This window comes from Hippocampus comes, unplaced genomic scaffold (genome assembly GCF_001891065.2).
Source record: "Hippocampus comes isolate QL1 unplaced genomic scaffold, H_comes_QL1_v1.1 scaffold125, whole genome shotgun sequence".
In the NCBI taxonomy this organism is placed as follows: Eukaryota; Metazoa; Chordata; class Actinopteri; order Syngnathiformes; family Syngnathidae; genus Hippocampus; species Hippocampus comes.
The window spans coordinates 1,784,849-1,804,846 of NW_017805453.1; the positions used below are offsets into that span (position 1 = coordinate 1,784,849).

Below are 19,998 nucleotides of genomic sequence, written 5' to 3' on the forward strand. Positions count from 1 at the left end.
CCCCAATGCCGTGCCAATATCTTTTGCATCGCGTTATGTCTCTGCCTCGATGCATCGCAGCCAGCGACTGTTGGTGAAAGAAATAAAAATGCCAAAAGAATAGTCTGCCAGCAACTTTCTTCACCTCATGAGTTCTTGCAAGTGCTAAATAGAAGTACAGGACATATTTATTTATGTGGCAAACACAGAATCAAGCTCCAGTTCTTCACTACGTTGGCTGAATATGAAAATAGAATTCTCTCATGTTGTTTTAATATCTAGCCAAAGTCGTGATGATGAACTCACATCAACATCAAATATTGATATTATTGAGAGTCAGACCCGGCCAGAGGCGTAAGCGAAATAAGTGGCTCCTCGGGGCTCCCCTGCTAAGCGCATGTTTTTTTTTAAATTAATACATTTCACAAAGATGGCGGTGCAGGGTCAAATGAAATTAAGCTCAGGGTGCTATTAAGACTTGCCCTTACTCCTGTTTTTGTGGAATGCCATTCATTCAGTCATGATCATGTGATGTCCAGAGAGTACTTGAATGAGAAATCAGTTTTTGGAGATGACAGGTGAGGAGGGAAGGTTCGTAGTCAAGTGCGGCAATAATTACAAGGTTTGTGTCCACTTGGTGCACGTGCCTGTTGAAGTATCAGGTCTATGGGACGTTAGCTGTCTTTCGACTAAGCAGTGCTTTCAAGGTGTGAACTTAATGATGTCAATATCGACAGGACTGTGATGGGTATACATAAATGGGTGGGGGAAATGAAAGTCATCAGCTGCAGAACGCTTGTACTGTGTGTGTGTGTGTGTGTGTGTGTGTGTGTGTGTGTGTGTGTGTGTAGACATCCCATAATAGAAGGCAGGCAGTGGCGAGAAGAGTTATGGGAACGGAACAGTGTTGTGTGCGTGCCGAGCATGTTAGCGCCAAATGCGGCAGACTCGGCGGACAATCTGCAGAGCAGAGCACATTTCCTTCTTACAAACGCCGCGCCAGTTAAGGTTTGGTGACACGTGAAGTTAACGTGTGCTGTAGTACAGGGGTCCTCAATCCCGGTACCGGTCCGTGGCCGCACAGAAAGGATAAATAACTTACATTTCTTCCGTTTTATTTATTTTGGAATCTGAAAGATGTTTTATTTTGAAAAATTACCGGATTCTCTCTTACATCGGTCTACAATATCTCACTTTTGACGCAGCTCAAGGCGCGCTTCTCGGTCACGTGATAGGTTAACGCTTAAATGAAACCCAGGGGCGAGCAAAATGAATACAAAACAAACGTCTTTGGGAAGGGGAAAAGGCCCAGCCAGGAGACAGAAGAGGAGCCTATGACTTCCAAGAAAAAGAAGGCTACATTTAATAGACAGCATCAGGAGTCCTACTTAAAATACGGATTTATCTCAGCGGGAGATTCCCACCCACCCAGCCCACTCTGCATAATATGCGGCGGTGGTGATTCCTATTTTTCATGCACTTTGTATTTGCGGTGTATCTTATTTTGAAGGCATGTTTAAATGTTACCATAGCGACCACAGAGTGTTGCGGCAAGATAGGACGTTCCTCGTGTCATGATTTGTGTTCATTATTATGTTTGGAAAATACCAGTTTTCATGCAGGTCATATCATATTATTTTGTTGTATTTATCCGTCACACCTTAAAGGCCGGTCCCTGAAAATATTGCCTGAAATTAAACCGGTTTGTGGGGCAAAAAAGGTTGGGGACCGCTGCGATTGTACATTTTCGATTTCATGCTCCAACGTTCTACCTGCTACTCCATAAAAGCAAAGAAAATGTGCTGTAGCATTTGCTTATTTAATGGCGGTACTAACAGTCTTGATGTTGTTGTAGAGACTAAACCTGAGACAAAATCCTCCTTCACCCCCCCTGCCCCCCGACTAGTGATGCCACTCGGTGGTTGCAATTGCCTTATAATGGCTTCTGATCCCAGCAGCCATGTTTAGTGCGACAGAACATATGTGGCATCTGTAAAGCTGAATTTTTACTTTGAATAGATCAATTTACCCATAAAGTGTTTTTATCAATAGTATTTTAAAATTTGATATACTTATTACTCTCGGAATTTTCTGAACTCCTGTTTGGTTGCCAGTCAGGTATTGAAAAATAATGCACCAACTCTCTTGCCATCCTTAACATTGATTATGATAGCTTCATAAGTTAGGATTGCTGGTGAAAATATATGCATATAAATGAATAAAGGCTGCCCTGTGATTGGCTGAAACCAGTCCGGAGATTGCACTGCCTCTCGCCCAAAGTCAGCTGGGATCAACTCCAGCGCCCTAGCACAAGCTTTACCCAAAACAGAAGCCTGTGCCTCTCTGTAGTTGAGTTGATCTGCTCCTTCCCACTATATTAAGAGAGACCATTTGGTTTGTCTTAAATGGACGTGTCGTGAAGGAAAAAAAAATGTTGCTGAAAACAAAAACAATTAATATTTACCAAATGAGTGCCAAATTTCAACTTGTACATCGGCCGCGTTGCCAAGCGGCAGAGTCCGACAGAGAATGTTTTCTGCACCGGGGTCAGAATAAAAGGCCATTGTGTTACATAAGCGTTGCTCCAGTCCCTCTACCCGCACTGCATAATAAATGCGGCAAACATGCGAAGCCTATTCAATCGGAATACAAACTAGGAGGGTCTCTCTTTACACTACCTCCCTGGCTGCCTCCCCAAACAGTATCTGTAAAAGCAGCCAGGGCATTGTTTTGCCTGCAGCTTGGCCCTTTGCCATTCGCCCCTGGGGAGGAGAAAAAAAATGGGAAAGAGCTGCTTGAGGTGTTTACTGCCGTCACACCTTGTAAAATAAACAATCCAACAAAAAATAAACAAACATAGAAACTTTGCATCCCAAATCCATTAATTAAATTCAATACGGAAACAATACGGATTGACGGCTTGAGGTTTGCCAAGTCCGGCGGGCAATCAGATGAATGGCATTGCCTCAAAAGGCAATTCATATCATCTGTCATTTGCAGCTCGATAAAATGGAACGCATGCGGGCAAAGTCATAAAAGAATTATCAGGACTGGTGGGAGGCAATTATTTGCAGCGAAACAGTTGCTACGGGCATTAGCGTGATCATGAGGCCTGGTTGGTATCAATGTCACAAATGGTCGTCCTGTCAGGGTTTGGAAGTGGCAGTTGTTGACCCTGAAGGTGGGGAAGATGCTTCAAGTCAGGTGTCGAGAAAACAGGTAGCGTCTCTTGTGTGTGGGGAGTCATTTACATAACTCATTCGCCAGCTGCCTGTTGTCATTTCTCTGGCTCGGAATGCAACGCGTTCTCTCCTTTGCTGAATTTGACACACGTTTTGGAAAGAATTAGCAGCCACATAAGCGCTGAGGTGATCAGGACAAGCAATCTAGCCATAGATAAATCAAATGGGCCTGAATGAAAGCAACGTAAAAGCTGGCTAAAGGTGACTGTCACAATGTGCTACACATTGCGAGCTGAAAGCTCTGCATGGTTCCTTCTGTCATGAATTATGGATCAGCTCCCCGCTACTGCCAACTGTGCTCGTGTGTTTCCACATCTGTTGCCTTTTTTTCCTGTAATCAAATGTCGTCTTGCTCCTCAGCGTATTTCTTTCCTCGACTCAACCCTTTGTAATCGTCACATGAAATATATTTGTGAGAATATAGTCATGGGCAAATCTTTGAAAAATATTCCTTGAAAAGCTGTTTCTGGATACACGTGTCGGCAAAAATAATGACTATCAGCAAGCAGGCTCATATTTGGATATTTAGTTTGTGTGAAACTATGTTTTCATTCGTTTACATATGGATGTGTCATTTGTGTATTTTAATTCAGCTACCTAATGCAGTATGGCACACTCCAGTGTCCAATTCTGAAATTATCATTCTAATATGAACGTCTATGGTTCTCTTTATTCCCCTTTTGTGGTTAAACTTAAAATTACTATTCTAATGCACTGGCTCAGTCCACATATTTTGTAAACGTCTAGATCAAGGAGGGCTCTCCCTCGTGGTTAAACCTAATTCAGAAGAGCCTAAAACGAGGATGGTGAACTTTGGTGTTTTGAGTTTTTAGAATTGCAAATATTCATGCTAATCATTAAGCCATTTGTCGAGCCAATTATCATGACATGGCGCCTATACATCCTAAGGGCTCATTTCCACCATACAGTTTTTTTTCTCTTGCATCATGTCTGCCGCTCCACATGACATGCGGCATGTAAATAACACACATGGATTAATGGACTAACTAGGCTATTGTTTGCTTCTGTTCAGAGTGAGGATGGGAACGTGGTGGTGCGGAGTGATGCTCGCGTTTCCTCACTCACACTTAAGTACGTCAAGTACACCGACGCCGGGCAGTACCTGTGTTCGGCGCGCAGTGCCATTGGGGAAGATGACCAGGGGGCATATCTGGAGGTTCGCTGTAAGTATTCAGTGTGTAGTGAACCCCTTCGGCAGTGTTTGCCGCAAATAGTAAAAATCTGTCAGTAATTGACGCACTCCATAGAAAGAATTGTATATAGATGATATAAGAGGGTGATATCATGCTTCTTTTGTCTAAATGAAGTTCCTGATCTCACTTCAACATACGGCCTTGGCGCCAAGCTGCCACAAGATGGTGGGAAAGTAATACTTTTGCCTAAATGAAGCTCCTTATCTCATTTCAACATAGTTCATTGGCACTAAGATGGTGGCAAAGCAATACTCTCCTTGCTTTGGCCTGGAAAAAAACAAAAATAAATAATTTAAAACACATCCAGGTCACAAACATAAAACAATGGGTGATAACTGAATGTGTCTCGTGCCATGCCAAACGAGTTCATTGCGCACCCCTTCGTAATCTTGAACCTCATATGTTGAAACCATTGAAAACCGACCTATATAAGAAGTGAATGTACCGAACACCGGAAAGTTCTTTTGCTCATTTGTAAATGAGATTTTTATTGTTTAAACAGTTTAATGAATGATTAATCATGGTTAACTTCTCTATACGCACGTATGACAGGAATGCTAAAATATTCGAATTATTTACAAAATTAAAAAAATACATAACTAAATAAATGGCGATCCAGCTGCCAAATGTGTTACTGCCAATATCATAAACATGTGACATTCACAGCCGCTTTGATTCGACCTGAAGTTTTAGGGTGGTAGCTGCAGAACCGTTATCCCGTTTTATGTCGGCACATGACACGAATTTATAAAGTCAGCAGGGTGCTGTCGAAAACGGTGGAAACCTGGTTGAGAGGCTTGAGACACGCAACGTGTCGCCCAGAGCTCTTCATCTGACAGCTCGCTGTGTGGCAACTCCCCGCTTCTATTACTGCCTGACATTTTTCATCTCGATCCTTTCGCTAATGGGATAAAAAAAAGAAATTGAAAATGTATTCGCTTAACGACATCAGTGCAAACCTCCATGCATTAACGCAATGACCTTCTGCCTCTGAAAGATGCCATTTTCCTGCCTTTCTTCCATGTTACTCCTCTATGTATGAACGTTGAATAGACAGTTTTACACCTTCTGACTAGCATCTGTATTTTGCAAAGCAGCAAAACAATCCGGTATTTATCAGCCTTTGCCTTTCACACAGATCCCAACAAAGCATGAAATCACTGTGTGCACACTTTCACACCGCGACAAGTTTTCCCAAAGTCCCACAATGTGATCATTAGATGCGTTACGATGAAATAAAATACTTGCCGGACGATCGCTTTTAACAAAAGGGTAGTAAAAGTGAAATCTCACTTCGCCGTCACAGATCAGTGGCACTGGAAAAAGGCAGCTTTAAGAGGGGAAGCCGAACAGCGGCATGAATGCCACAAAGGCCAGGCAAATCACAGTGAACATGCGGTTCCCATTGGGTTGAAACCAATTGTCCATACATTTACGTCACATAAGACACTGGCCTCATAATGATCTGATTGTTGTGTGAAAGCACCTTTGCTGAATTCTGCGTAAAATGGAGCTTTTGACGCCAAGCAGTTTGAGTAGTCAAAAATGGTGAAAAATGCTTCAAAAATCCTTTTCATGGTTATGATTAAAAAAAAACAAAAAATCTCATTTCTAAGTGATTGGCTTTGATGCATCACTCTGATGCAGAGGCATGCTTTGAACACAGGTATCAGCTTCATGATTAGAGGTCCTGCGTTGACAAGTCATGCATTTGGCATCAAAGACAGCTTCAGTTCTAGGCTGTCTTCCATGCATGCGCAATGTAATGTGATGAGCCCATTCGATCAAACCAACCAACCCATTTGGAAACGCAGTCACTGGAAATGTTTGCAAGAACCCAAATTATTTTCATCTGGTGTTTTTGTCATTATTTCACCATTCCAAGTGTAATATTAGTGTGGCAACACACTGGCATCTACAGGTGTATCGCTACCTTATATAAACACACGGATGCATTTTTCATTTCAAGCATCGTTACATCCTTGAGATTACGAGTGTAACCATCGGACATGTTTCTCCCAAGACACTCCGAAAATCCAAGGCGAAGTGGCGGTGTACACCTGGGAGGGAAACGCCGTCAACATTAGCTGTGAGGTACAGGCGCACCCCAGCCAGGTCACCATTGACTGGCTGCGGGACGGGCTGACGCTGCCCAACGCCAACACGAGCAACGTTAAGATCTTCAGTTCGCCCCTGGCCAGCTACCTCCAAGTAAGATGGGCGCGCTCTTTAATGGCGCCTCTTTGCATCATCAAGATTTTATGAGTTTTTTTTTCCCAGCTATGTACTGTGAATAATTCACGGTGGGAAATCCACAGCAGCGAATAAAAATTGAATGCAGTGAACCTCTCTTCATCACAGGAAATAAATTCCAGACCTACCTTCTGTAGGTTCAGGGTGCGTGGAGGGGGATGCGTCGTCGTGCTTTAAATACATTTAAACTTTTATCTGTAAAGTGAATTCAAAGATTTGTTTCAAAATGCTCAAAATGTTTGAAGAAAATTGCTGGAAATGTGCAAAGACTGAGAAGTGGGGAGCACTGAATTAAGGAGAGAAAGCATTTAAATGTTTTTCATGATTTCAGTTTTCAGATTTTTTTAGGGGCGAGATTAGAACAGCACCGAGTGACACCCTCGCAACATAAAAACCGTCTTGCATGCCGTCATTTGCATCAATCATTAGCCAACGCAGTTACGAGTTGCGTTTAACCGAAAACACGTCTTCCCTGGATGCCACGATTAACGGAGCAACTCCGTGTTGTTATTTTTAATCCTAAGCGAAGGGGTCAGCCCCAGAAGGCCGTTAGCTCAGAAGCAAGCTGGTGGCTAGCGCCTCTGGTTGTGGCGTGGAAAGTTCCGAGACAATCCGGTGGAATACATTTCAGCCACCGGAGGCTTTAAGCAGAACTATTTTCATAGCTCAAACTTGTAGGATTGTGGAGGCATGAACAAAATAACAATAAATAATTTAAAAAAAACAAAACACTTTACTGAAGTAAAGTAACGATTGTCATTTGTCTCCCTACAGGTGACGCCGGTGTCTGAGAATGACTTTGGGAGTTACAACTGCACTGCTTCCAATGAGATGGGCACAGAAGCCAAAGAGTTTGTCCTCATTCAAGCAGGTCAGTCTCAGAAAAAGAAAAATCAATGTTCGTGTGTTATTTATTTATTTGTTTTTTTTAATCACCTCACTTCCTGTCCTCCCATTTTACCACAGAGGTGCCCTCATCTCCATTCATCAATGAGGTGTCACCTTTCTCCACTACCGCGCTGGTTCAGTTCGAGGAGCCTGAATCCACCGGAGGCGTCCCCGTGCTCAAGTATAAAGCAACATGGAGGATGCAAGACAGAGGCAGCTGGTCGCATAGAATCTATGAGCTCAAAGATGGTAATGATGAATTGGATTTTTCTTCCCCCTCCATTTGGCTACATTTAGAAGCAGCAGGTGTTAATTGCTGCTGTTGTCCTTTGGAATTGCAGTTTATTCGCAATCATCTTTCTGTCTGTCTGCACCATCTTGTCCACGCCCATCTGGTGGCATTCCAAATAAATGCCAAAACAAAAAAAAATTTAAACTGGATTTATACCAAGCTCACCTGTCATAAAATATATATAACCTTGAATCTGAACCATCCAAATTGAAATGCAGCGGGATAGTGGACTTCAAACTCAGGAAGCATCAAAAGGGATTTGGTATTTTCTTTGGCTTTTTTCCCCCTGGTGATTCCCAATACAAAAGGTTACCAGTGACGGTAAGGGGTCTGTACATCCTGTAGATCCTAAGAAACAGTCTCCTATACAATTTAGCTATGTGGTCTGTCATTTGATGCCCTGTGCAAGCTGTCCCCTGCAAAAAAAAAAAAATACCATAATCATAATAAAAGTAGGGAAAATAGACCATAAAAAGAGATGTCTTGAATGTCTCAAGTTAACTTAATCATGTTAAAAGGTTACTTAAAGCAGTTAATGCAGGTTTTATGATAACTTTCACGCTTATTTGACAATGAGAAGGTGTTCATGCTTTGAGCTTCCACCGTTTTCTGACATCAGTGCCAACCATGATCTCAAAACTACAATTTTCAAGTACAATCTTTCGGCTTTTCTAGGCTGAGTCCAAAATAATTTTCTTTGCTGAGCATGAGCGTTTGACACTGCTAGGCTCCATCGGCGAGGTGACCATAACACACCTGAGGCCAGACACCACCTATGAAGTCAAGATGTCTGCCATCAACGGGAAGGGGGAAGGCGAAAGCTGCCCCGTCGAGACCTTCAAGACGGAGCCAGTCCGTAAGTCCCTCACATGACAAACAACAACTTGACTCTTGGTCTCAAGTCCTTAGTAATACAGTCTGCACTGTTTGCAATCTGGACCGAGACTGGCACAAACATCAAAACACAGCCGTCAAACAATTCTTAAGTGATGGCAACGTTGCAAAGTGAAGACATTACAGGAACGTGAAACGGGCAAAGCCCAAATCAATCATTCCTTCTTGTGCTCATTTCTAAATGGAATTAACATGCCTTGAAAAAGCGCACCCACCACCTTCATGACAATACATCACACCTAAAGGTCATCCTGGTTATTGTTGCTCTGATAAACACTCAACTCCCAGCGGCCCCTTTTCATCATTTCTCTCTAGACGCAACTACACTTCAATTTGAATTAACATTTGCATTTCATTAGGCTCACACAATAATTGTGACTTGGCCCAAATCAATTACGACATGACATTGATTAGATGCTATTATTTAGCAATCAGCCCCCTCTGGTGGCAAGAAACAACACTTAACACAACAGTGAACTCAGTCATTGAAATTGAATCACTGGAATTCTGGATTCTTTTGTTTTTGGCACTTGTGCGTTCGAAATGCTTACTAAAGTCAAACTGGCAAGGGTTTTTTTTTTTTCTTTTCGACGCAGGTCAACAGTGTTTGAGGAACATTGGGTTATATTTCAAGAATTATTCTTGATAAGCGCAAATCTCGATCTTAATCACCTCATGAAGTTGAATTGGAAGTGCATTTTTGCAGATGATTAATTACCACTTTGTGTTTTTCTTTGTCTTAAGATGCCGTTTTTGGTTTATTCTCAGGAGACACGGGTTTGTTCTGTTGTCGGGATGATTAGAGTAGAGCTGTGCAGATTAGTTTTAATCAATTGTACAAATTGGCCTCGTGTGTTAGTTTGTAGGAGACGTGGTTTTAAAGCCCCCCTTTGCAAGAATAGAGTTTGTCCACTTTTTTTTCTTTTATGTTCTGTATAAATGCTGCCGAGCGATGAAACAAAGCTGACGTTGTCCAATTATCTGGTCGGGGATCCTGTATTGCTGTGTGAAAATGCACAGTTGCAACAAAATGCTGCCTGCGGTGGTTTCCGTGTGAAAAGCCAACGTGGCTAAATGCCAGATCTTCTGTTGCGGCCATTTTGCGGGATCTCTTTGTCATATCCCAAACGTTATCCCAGTAGCAATAATAATGACCATCCAATTAGCAGCGTGTGAATTACTAAACTTCAGAGTGATGAATTAAAGCAAAGTTGCATTTCAAAAGGCAAACATCACTCCTCTGGTATTCAGCTTTGTGCCATCGACTGTTTAGATTGTTCCCTTCTGCTCATGACTCATCAGAAGCACCGAAGTGCGTTCGTTTAAGACGTCTGTTGCCCTTTTCACACACACTAGAGAGCCTTCTTACCCTCTGATGCCCTGTTCCGGGGTTTTAGAATGCTAGTCATGTGTCCTCTGCTCTATTCTTCACGCCTGTTCTTATTCCCTTCCCTTTCAACCACTCATACTCTGTACATGTGCAATTAATGTGACTGTTATTCTGGTTTGCATGGCACCGTGACGGCCCGCCCCCCTTCACTCTGCAGAAGGTAAACTTGACGTTGGGACTGATCGCTTTAATCGGCAAATGCCGCTATTAAACGCCACATTAATTGCTTCTAAGCGGACGCGCAGCAGAGTTGGAGCCAAATGCCATTAATCAATAGAGTAGGCGTCCGTCTTGGCAGGATTAATGAGAGCCAGAGCCGGTTACCTTGGCGATGTTTATCAGCATTGCGTGAATTGTTATTGAGAGGCAGCTATCTGTGAGATGCTCCGTTATTAATCTCACCTGTAGACAAACAAAGTCAAACACTATTGCTCGACATCCACAAATGTTCCAATCGCAAATCATCACAAGCGAATTAATCAGTTGCAGAAAGTTGCCATCTTAAAATCTGAATTTACTGCACTGCCAACGTTATAAGAACCTATTCATTGATTGCCCAGATATCAAACTCAGCTATAGAGGCCCTTAGACAGTGCGGTGAAATAGTATTTGCCCCCTTCCTGATTTATGTGTTCTTTGCATATTTATCACATACAAAGTTTTCAGTCCATCAAATGAATTTTAATATCACACAGAGACACAGAAATTAGGGAAGGGGGCAAATATTTTATCACGGCACTGTAAAATGAAAAAGTGAATCCATTCACTCCTTACAGACACATAATGGAGAGGGTATAATTAATTTGTGTTTGGGATTGGATTGTACTGCAAAGCCAAATGCATTCACACGTCCCAGCATGTTCCATTTGCTTTGATCATGGCTACACTTTCCCTGTTTGTCGTCACAGTCGCTCTTCTGTGCTAATGGCATTCAAATACAGAAAAGAAAGAAAAAGCTGTTTCATTTACGGCACATTTCATGTAGAAGACAATTCAAAGTGTTTTATATAAAACATTAAAGAACAAAATAAAATAATATGTTCATCGCAAAAGTCATAAAATCATCGAAATGATTGACTCAAATGATTAAAACCGAGCATCGGTCAAGATAAATTCGAAGACAGGATGCAAATGGGGATTAAAACAAGAGAATAACAGATTTTGTACATCCATAGTTGTGTCTAATTTTTCCAGAAACAAACACTTTTTGGGGCACTCCACCATAATTAATACTCTCCCTCTAAAAAAAAAACCAAAAAAACAAAAAACAAAGCTCTCTTTCCGCAATTTGCTCTGGTTCTCAATCAGCAGCTTTTAGCATTCATATTGAGAGCTCTGACTAACAAAGTCATCGCCTCACACCGTCAAAATATGTCTAACTGCAATGCACCTTCTTCCGTTTGTTGCCTTTTCACACAGGTGATAAACTTTTGTGCGTGCCTGATAGTGCTACGAGTGCTGCATTTAACCATTGCTATCGAAATCTTGCCACGCGCCGAGGCTGAGTGGCGCAACCATGTTATCCGGTGCTAATTTGTTGTGCTGTAAACATTGCAGTCAATTAGGGGAAAAAAAGCCCTGAAGACTAGGAGGCGTGGTTTATATCAGTCAATCATCTGGATTCCGTTTGAGTGTCACTCAGACTGAATCAGATGAGCACGCACCCGTGTGTCATTTAGTCATGAGTGTGACTCCACCATCTGGAGGCAAAGTTACAAAGGAAGTGCCAATGACCTCATAAGGACCATGGCAACAAAGAGCCGACGTTTTCTCAAACTTTCCACCATCTCAATTTCTAAAGACGAAACAATTGCCCTCGCTCAATAACCCATCTCGCTGGCCGGGGGATTTTTTTTTTCTGTGAAATGTCGATTATGACGCTGCTGCTCCCCTGCCTGTAGGAAATCCAAGTCCTCCCAGGCTGGAAGGAGCGCTTCAGCCAATAGGCAACTCCCTGAAAGTCAGCTGGACCAAGCAAGATGACGGTGGATTGCCCATCCTCCATTACCTTGTCCGCTTCAAACCAGTGAGTGTGGCGACATCGGGACGCAGTGGGTATCAAGCTTGGACTGATGTGTCAGGAAGTGACAACTGAGGAAAATATCAAGTTGCTTTCTGGGAAGACCGACAAGATTTTGGAGTGTTACTTGAAACTTGGGCTCCCGAGATTAATTGTCTAGTCACAAGGAAGTCAACGGTGAAAATCGCAGAGCCGCTTATTTATATACATTTATTTATTTATTCATCTTGGCAGCGCGCCCTGTTCTTCGTTTTGACAGCCCTACTTGAAACCACAGCACAGACTTGAAAGCCTGATTGGAAAAAGCGAATAACCATTGCTTGGTACCCTTCGCCCCCTGTTCAAATTAGAATCTGAGAACCTAAAATTGGTTTCAAATGAGGGCTCGGTAATAAGTCAATATCAGTATGGATCACAACGACAATACACGTGATCAATATCAATAGAAAAAATGTTAAACGGAAGAAGAAGAAGAAAAAAAACGGGAAGATAATCTCGACCCCGGCATTCTGCGCACTGTAGGCAGAGGCAACAGCGTGGAGTTAGATTTGTTACACAATGACAAGGACACAGAAGGAGATTTTGCGCACAAAAGCGTGCTTTGACAGCAGCAGAGTCGCCGAATGCTCATCTGCCAAATGCGGCTGCGAAGAAAAAAAACATCTGAACCAACGAAGAAGAAGTGCACACACCCACACACACACACACACACACACACACACACACACACACACACACACACACACACACACACACACACCATACAGCATGTGCGTGTGGAGTATGTGCGGCATACAAAAGTGGCCACAGTGCAAATCTTGCTATAAGATGACACTGTGCAAAAACTAACCCCGAAACGTGGCTTCAACCACAATTGAAAAGCCCAAACTTGTGTGCCTTTAGATTGAGTCTTCACACTGGAAACCCGAAATCCGCATGCCCAGCGACAGCGACTACGTGATCCTGAGCGGGCTGGAGTGGGACACCATTTATGACATCTCCGTGGTGGCCGAGAACCAGAAGGGCAAGTCGGAGCAGGCGAGCATGTCCATCAGGACGTCCGTCCAGCCGGCCGTCATGCCAGGTAGGCTTCCTTCGGTCCTATTAGCCCGCTCGCCCGCTTGCTCGGGCGCTAACACGGCAACTAAACACAAGTGCAGCCAGGAGCATCACTCAAAGCTCACCTTCTATTTTTGCCCTGAAAGGTGAAAATGACAACTCAATAAATCTACGGGGCCGGAAAAAAATAAAAAATAGATTTCCTCGCACAGCGGCGAGAGGGAAAAAAAATGCTTTTCCGGCAGAATTTTCCCGACTGGAAGGTTTGACAGGTGTCGTGAAATGAGCTTGAGTTTGCTCCTGCGCAACTGGGCCAGGCGACTTGAAACGCCTCCCCCTGAATAAGTGTCATCTTTCTCAGTCTTAACAGTGGAAAGAGGGTGGCTAGTTTGTGCTATGTAACCGCTGACTAACCAGGCAGTCCTAATTAAAACTGGTCCATGCCCCTCCCCCCGCCGCCATCTTGTCCATTCTTCAGGCGCCATCTTCCCGCTTTGTGCTTTTCACTTCAAATGCGTTGCTGCTTTTTTCCCTTCTTTTCTTTGATGTTTTCACCTTTTTGTTTTTTCAGACGACATATTTTCACTTTCTCTCTTCCTCTGCCCCCATCCCCTTCTCTTTTTTTCCTCCCCTCATCCTCCTTTTTTTCTCCCCCCTCACCTCCAACGTTCCTGATCTCCGAACCGCTTCTGGACATTGTCATCCCAGCCACTCAGGGCTCCCCGTCCGTGACGTGCTGTTTGGTCTCACTCATCCTGTCCGTCATCACCGCATTGCTGCTCTCGTAGTTTGGATGGCGGCTAAATCGCGCGCATTTTTCGAAAAACTATGACGGACGTGTGTGTGTGTGTGTGTGTGTGTGTGTGTGTAAGTGTGTGTGTGTGAGAGTGTGTGTGTGTCTGTGTGGTGGTGGTGGTCTTCACGACACAACCAAACCAAAGCTATTGGAGTCTCCCCCCCGGGCCCCCGATGTTGACAGTGAGTCGCGATAAACAACAGAGATGAGTGACAATTGGAAGCAACTAACCAGACCACGGTCCAGTACTCAGCAACTCGAGTGTTTTTACTTTAAATCCTGAGTGACTGCTGTGTTGCTCACCGAAGTGTGTATATTATGGAAAGACCGACTTAACCTTTACGCCAACAAAAACAGCTAGCAGGAAAGAGCCTAATTACATTTGAATAGTGTCCACGCTGTATTACGAGTTGTGACATTTGACATTTCCCTCCTGCATGTCCAAGTGTATCAAAATACCTAACCACGTTTTCTACAATGATCACTGAAGGGTGCTGCGCCGCCCCCAACACGCATACACAGAGCTGCACGCCTGTCTTAAGAGTGTCATTTATACATAAACACTGTATTTTAAGTGTTTCCCAACATTTCCACTTTTTTTTTTTTTTACTGTAGAAAATTCTCACATCACAATCTTGTGAAATGCCGCAATGATCTCAACCTAATTGACTCATATGTGCTTACACAGCGTGTGCGCGCCAGCACTTGCTTTGCTGTGTGAAAGGCAACAGGTGGTTTCGCAGGTTAATGATGTAGCTTTTGCCATGAAGTGGAAGATAAATGCGCTGCCTGTCACTTTTTGTCGCTGGCATAGCTCGATGAACAAGGATAATTTATGAGTAGTTTATATCTAACTCCAAATAAATACATATGTTGAATACATGTGATTGAGGGCTGTTTTGCATCCCACGTTTATAAAACGCCGCAGCAAGACCAGGTGAGTCGTTTCTTCTTCGAAGCAATTTACAGATGTATTGATCTGTTTATGGACTAACCCATCACGCGCTCGCTACTGTGTTGTCATTACCGTTGTGTCAGATTTGGACGAAGACGCGGCGTTCCCCATGGGCATCATGCTGTGGGCGGGCATCCTGGTGGTGGCATTTGTCCTGCTGCTCCTGGCCGTCGACGTTACGTGCTACTTCGTCAACAAGTGCGGCCTCATCATGTGCCTGTGCGGCAAGTCGGCCTCCGGAACGAAAGGCAAAGACCTGGAGGAGGGCAAAGCCGCATTCATGTCAGTAGCCGCACAAATACAATCTCAGTGGTCAAGCATGGTCGAATGAAAACCTGATTGCCCGGTAGAATTTAAATGTTGGCCGTGCCGTAAGCGTGTCATTTATGGTCATTATAAATAAACTCAACCTTTTCGCCGAGTTCACATGCAGTGTCTTGGCAGATAAATGAAAACCTGGCACTTCATTCATCCTTGTTTTATGCTGAGGTGTGACTAAAGCTGGTTCCGGATTTTTCAATTCTTGTTTTCTACTTATGTAGCCAATGTGTTCTTGTGCTGCCCCCAAGTGGCCCAAAAGAATTTCAACATCCTAGGACAGTCAGCACGCATTTGAGAGCGCACACAAGTCTCACAGCACACCACCAACCGAGGATGCAACACAAAAAGTATAAATCCTGAAAAATTTCTGATCGTGTCTCAGTTTTCTCAAAAATTGACTCAGTTTGAAATCTTGGCGGGTTCAATTGAACACAAAGCTGACCTAACCACAGGAAGTCATGACTCATTCGGTTATGCGAATGGCAACATTGTTTAATTGAACCCTCTGCCATCTAATAAAAGAGCATTTAACTGCTTGTCACTACATGTCACTGGCATAAATAGATGAACCAATATATACTTTGTATTTGTAATTAAAAAAATCATTTTCTGACAAATTAAGTGAAATTGGATAATTTTCCAAACGTATGACAGGCTGTCATATAAGTTAGGTGGAAATTTGTTTAGTTGTTATTATGAAATGAGCTACAAATGCTCCATGCAAATGGGTCCAAGCGATATTTTGGCTGCTTTTTTTTCGAAATCTGTTTTCTGGAGAGGGCAAACTTAAGAAACGTCATTTCCATCTAAATACCGAAAAACCTGTCCCAAGGAAGTCACGGTTTTTCCAACTCTGTGATCAAAGGACAACTGCGTTTACAGCGCACAATGATTTGTTTCCATCGCAATGCAAGTACTTTCATCAGTCACTCCATTCACGAGGATGATGTCACATATCTGTCCACAGGAAAGACGAGTCCAAAGAGCCCATCGTGGAGGTCCGAACGGAGGATGAGTGCACAGCCAATCACAATGCAGCAGGCCCAACAGAACCCAACGAAACCACGCCCCTCACAGAGCCAGAGTGAGTCAAGCTGGCAGCCGCACAAACGTTTTTTTTGTTGTTGTTTATTTTTTTCCCTTTCTTATTTTGCTGCTCTTAAACATCCTTATCAGCTGTTGGAACTTTGCACTCCACTATCAAGAATTCACTTGTCCACCCACCAGGACAGAATTTGACCCGCTTTCGCCCACTTCTTTCAGACAAGTTCTGGTCATTCTTGAGTGGAGTCCACTGAGAGTGTGTCGCTTTTCAGGAGTACTTGTCGACTGTGTGGTCATACGAATGTTGAAGCAATACCAGTAGAAGACATGGAAAGAAAGACCTTTGTCCTCTCGAGTCAAGCTTACTTGTCACTGGTACTGTTTAAGCCATTGAGGTGGTTCTGCGTAATAGTTCTCTCCTGGATTTCCAGCCTTCCCATTCAGTATCTCCCTCGGCCCCGCTCCCATTAATGTCCACTCACAGCATGAGCTTCTTTGTTTCTCCTTCATAGTTGTTGTTTTCTTTTTTGTTGTTGTCATTGTCTACCGTCCTTCTTGATTTCGGTTGCTTTGTGTTGTTTGTGAGGCCGACTAATCCTCTCGCCTGCCGCTCGAGGCCACCCTTCCTGTGTCACAGTCACCCTGGTGTCTAGTTTTGTGTGTCTCTGTTCTCTCCCTGCTCTCTCAGGCTGGCGGCTTTCACTGCTGCCCTGGCACTGGACACGCTCTCCTCCGATACGGCCACAGCCACCATTGACCCCGCTCAGGACAGCCCCTCTAGCGAAACCACCACGCTCACGTGTAGCTTGTCCACCCCGGCCAACGACCCCTCGCCCACGCCCATCCCGGCGCCGGCACCCAGTCCCGAGATGAGCGCGCCGCCGCCGACTCCCCCTGTGTGCAGGGCAGCCGTCGAGGCCAAGATCGCGCCGTTAGTCGAGCGGAGGGGAGCCGAGTGGGTGGCGGACGAAGAAGAGAAGACAAAGAGCGACGGTCCACCCGGCACCCCCGAACGGAGTCAGAAACCCGGGACGCCCATCCCGCCCAAACGGAGGCACTCTCCTAAACTTGCCGCTCTAAAGGCTAAAGCGAGTCCGCCCGTCTCTCCGTTGGCCACGGACCCTCCTCTTACTCCTGACACCAAGAAACCAGCTCCCAGTCCGCCACTCATACCCAAAGACCCCGATTCAAACTGCACCTCTGACAAGCTCGCCCAGCCGTCCTACCCTCATAGCCCCCACCCTAACCCCCCATCTTCAGCCATCCATGGCGCTTCCAAAGTGCCGGATGCTGAAGAATTGTCCCCTCTGGTCCGAGATGTCCCCACCCCTTTGTCTCCCCCGTCTGCGAGCGACCTCCTCGCATCACCACCGCACATGTACGACTTACTCGCCCACGACATGGGTCTCAATAACGCCACATTCGACTTGGAGCTGAGTAACGGCACGGAGAGACCCTCGGCCATCCCCGATGATCTCATTAGCTTAGAGAGCCCGCCCTCTGCCCCTTCTCTGCCCAATGGAGACGGAGCAGATCTCCCCCTCTCAGTGGACGCATCAGAGCCTCTGACCAAGACCGCTCCTCCTGTCAACGATGAGTACGGCTCCCTCTAGAGGTTTATTTGTGTGTGTGTGAGTGTTTGTGTATGTGTGAGTGAGTAATTTGTGCATTCATTCATTCACCACCACATGTTGCCATTGACGACACATTTAGCAACAAGCCTAATAAGGGTGGTATGAAGTTAACTCAATGGTCTGGTGGTGACTGAGGAGTGAAGTTTTGATCGTGCGTATCGCTAGTGTCGGGCGCAATCCTCACATCTCCACAACTGTCACGTTTCAGGAAACCAAAAGTACCGTGTGTTTGCTGAACCGTTAACGTTTCACTGTCAGACAGCAGGCCATTTTTAGCACTTAGGGTTGGTCGGTAATTTGAAAAAAATAATAATAATTCAAATACTTGGGACTGACCAATTTTTCAATTGTAGAATTGTGAAAAAATATTGACCAAAATTTGGACAAAGGAGGTTTTGGCCCGACGCCAGCTATGCGCGAGTTCTGATGAGCACTCAAGAAGCCTCTTTCAGACGTCACAATAGTAGACACTCCTTTTATAATATCACACTTAAGCACACATGGAAAAATGCAGTCGAGAGACGGAAAATCGTAATACTCTAACAAACGAACCTGCCACCTAAAAAATGCATTGAATAGATTAAAAAAAAAACCGTAAGTCTAGCTCAAAAGGTAAGCCATTGACATTTTCTGGTGACGGTCATCCGACCAGAACGAGAAAAAATGTGGCTACTGCTACTGTTAGTTCTGTTCAACTCTGTGGAAAGCGGACCAACGGAGAGGAATAAACATGACTGGTACGACGACGAAACCTGAAATAGCTGATCTTTCATGCTCATTTAGGCCAACGGTATGAGAGCATTTTCACGACAAGACCAAGACTCTTTTTCCATCTTACGTGTCTGGGAGTTTTTATATTCAGATTTTGCAGAAAAGAACATTCAATATCGGACAGACCGAGTTCGCCCAACAGATTAGGTTAGGTGCAATAAGCGTCCTCTGCGAGTATATCACGGCAAGCAACATGCATCTGACAAGCTTCCGTATCGACGGCATTGCGCGTCTAATACTACGTTGGATGCATTCACGAGTTGACCCCCCTTTCCGTATCAGTAGCCTTATACATTTGGAACATCTGACGGAAAAATAAAAAAAAACACCCAACAAAAACATCACAATAAAATATAGTGTAGACCTAAAATAATGACGCCCTCTTCTCAAAAAAAAAAAAAAAAGACTCAATATGAAATCTGGGCCTGTTTTGTTCAGCACAAAGCAATGATTTTGTTGCAGTGTGGATACATAGGTTGATTGTACCATCTGCCATCGAATGCAAGTGGATTGTTCTGCTCGTCACTACACGTTGTCGGCATCGATAGATGAACCAAGATAGTTTGTCACATATGATCATTTTCATACTGATTAATTGGACTTGGATAATTTCTTGTAAAATCGCATGAAAGAACGACGGTCCTCGTCTGAAAGGGGCTTTTGGTAAATACGGCATCTACCTCGACACCCTCAGACTTTGAGAGAAATGCCCTGTCCTCGCTCCGGTGTGCAGGAGAGCTTTGTCGTCGTAGCATTTTGTTGATGTGCTTTTGGTTGAGGAAAGCCCATGTGACGCCGGATGACTCTTAAGAAACATCATGACCTTTCCCCCCGATTGTTGTCAACGGTGGTGAAGGAATATGTAAGCAGACTGTGGAAGCGCCCCGGGTCTTCTTACATATACTGTACGTCGACTACCTCATTTCGAGGGTTCAGTGTTCACCAACGTTGCGTTTTGCTTTTAATATTTCTAATTTGGACTCTCCATCCCCACCCCACCCCCACACCCCCTCCACACCCATTTCAGGACCATTTTTTCGGAAGGGAAGGGCAAACTTCAGGAGGAGCTGTCCAACGCCATGAAGGAGACGCCCGCCGAACACAACAGTGTCATACAGACAAAGTCCACGCAAAGCAAAGCATGAAAAACAAAACAAACAAACAAAAAATCCATCTTAAACATTGTGCGGCTGCGGGAATTTTCACTTCCAGTGCGCTAAAGTAAACACATCAACCCCCCCCCCCC

General features: G+C 44.3%; 1 protein-coding gene across 10 annotated transcripts in view; it reads left to right on the plus strand.

The window, feature by feature from the left end:
* Window positions 1–19,992, plus strand: part of ncam1b (neural cell adhesion molecule 1b) — a 63,973-nt gene extending 43,981 nt beyond the window's left edge. For 4 of the 10 annotated variants that reach the window (XM_019874325.1, XM_019874329.1, XM_019874327.1 and 1 more), the window contains 12 exons: window positions 4,255–4,405; window positions 6,459–6,646; window positions 7,463–7,559; window positions 7,655–7,825; window positions 8,596–8,724; window positions 10,310–10,312; window positions 12,054–12,178; window positions 13,076–13,256; window positions 15,066–15,264; window positions 16,271–16,387; window positions 17,036–17,944; window positions 19,780–19,992. In XM_019874325.1, the coding sequence (XP_019729884.1) occupies window positions 4,255–4,405; window positions 6,459–6,646; window positions 7,463–7,559; window positions 7,655–7,825; window positions 8,596–8,724; window positions 10,310–10,312; window positions 12,054–12,178; window positions 13,076–13,256; window positions 15,066–15,264; window positions 16,271–16,387; window positions 17,036–17,944; window positions 19,780–19,897 (2,388 nt within the window). In that variant the 3' untranslated portion in view covers window positions 19,898–19,992. Of the gene's footprint in view, window positions 1–4,254; window positions 4,406–6,458; window positions 6,647–7,462; window positions 7,560–7,654; window positions 7,826–8,595; window positions 8,725–10,309; window positions 10,313–12,053; window positions 12,179–13,075; window positions 13,257–13,939; window positions 14,911–15,065; window positions 15,265–16,270; window positions 16,388–17,035; window positions 17,963–19,779 lie in introns of those variants that run through there. The other 6 variants (XM_019874326.1, XM_019874328.1, XM_019874331.1 and 3 more) reach the window with 4 other exon arrangements.
* Window positions 19,993–19,998: the final 6 nt, after the last annotated feature.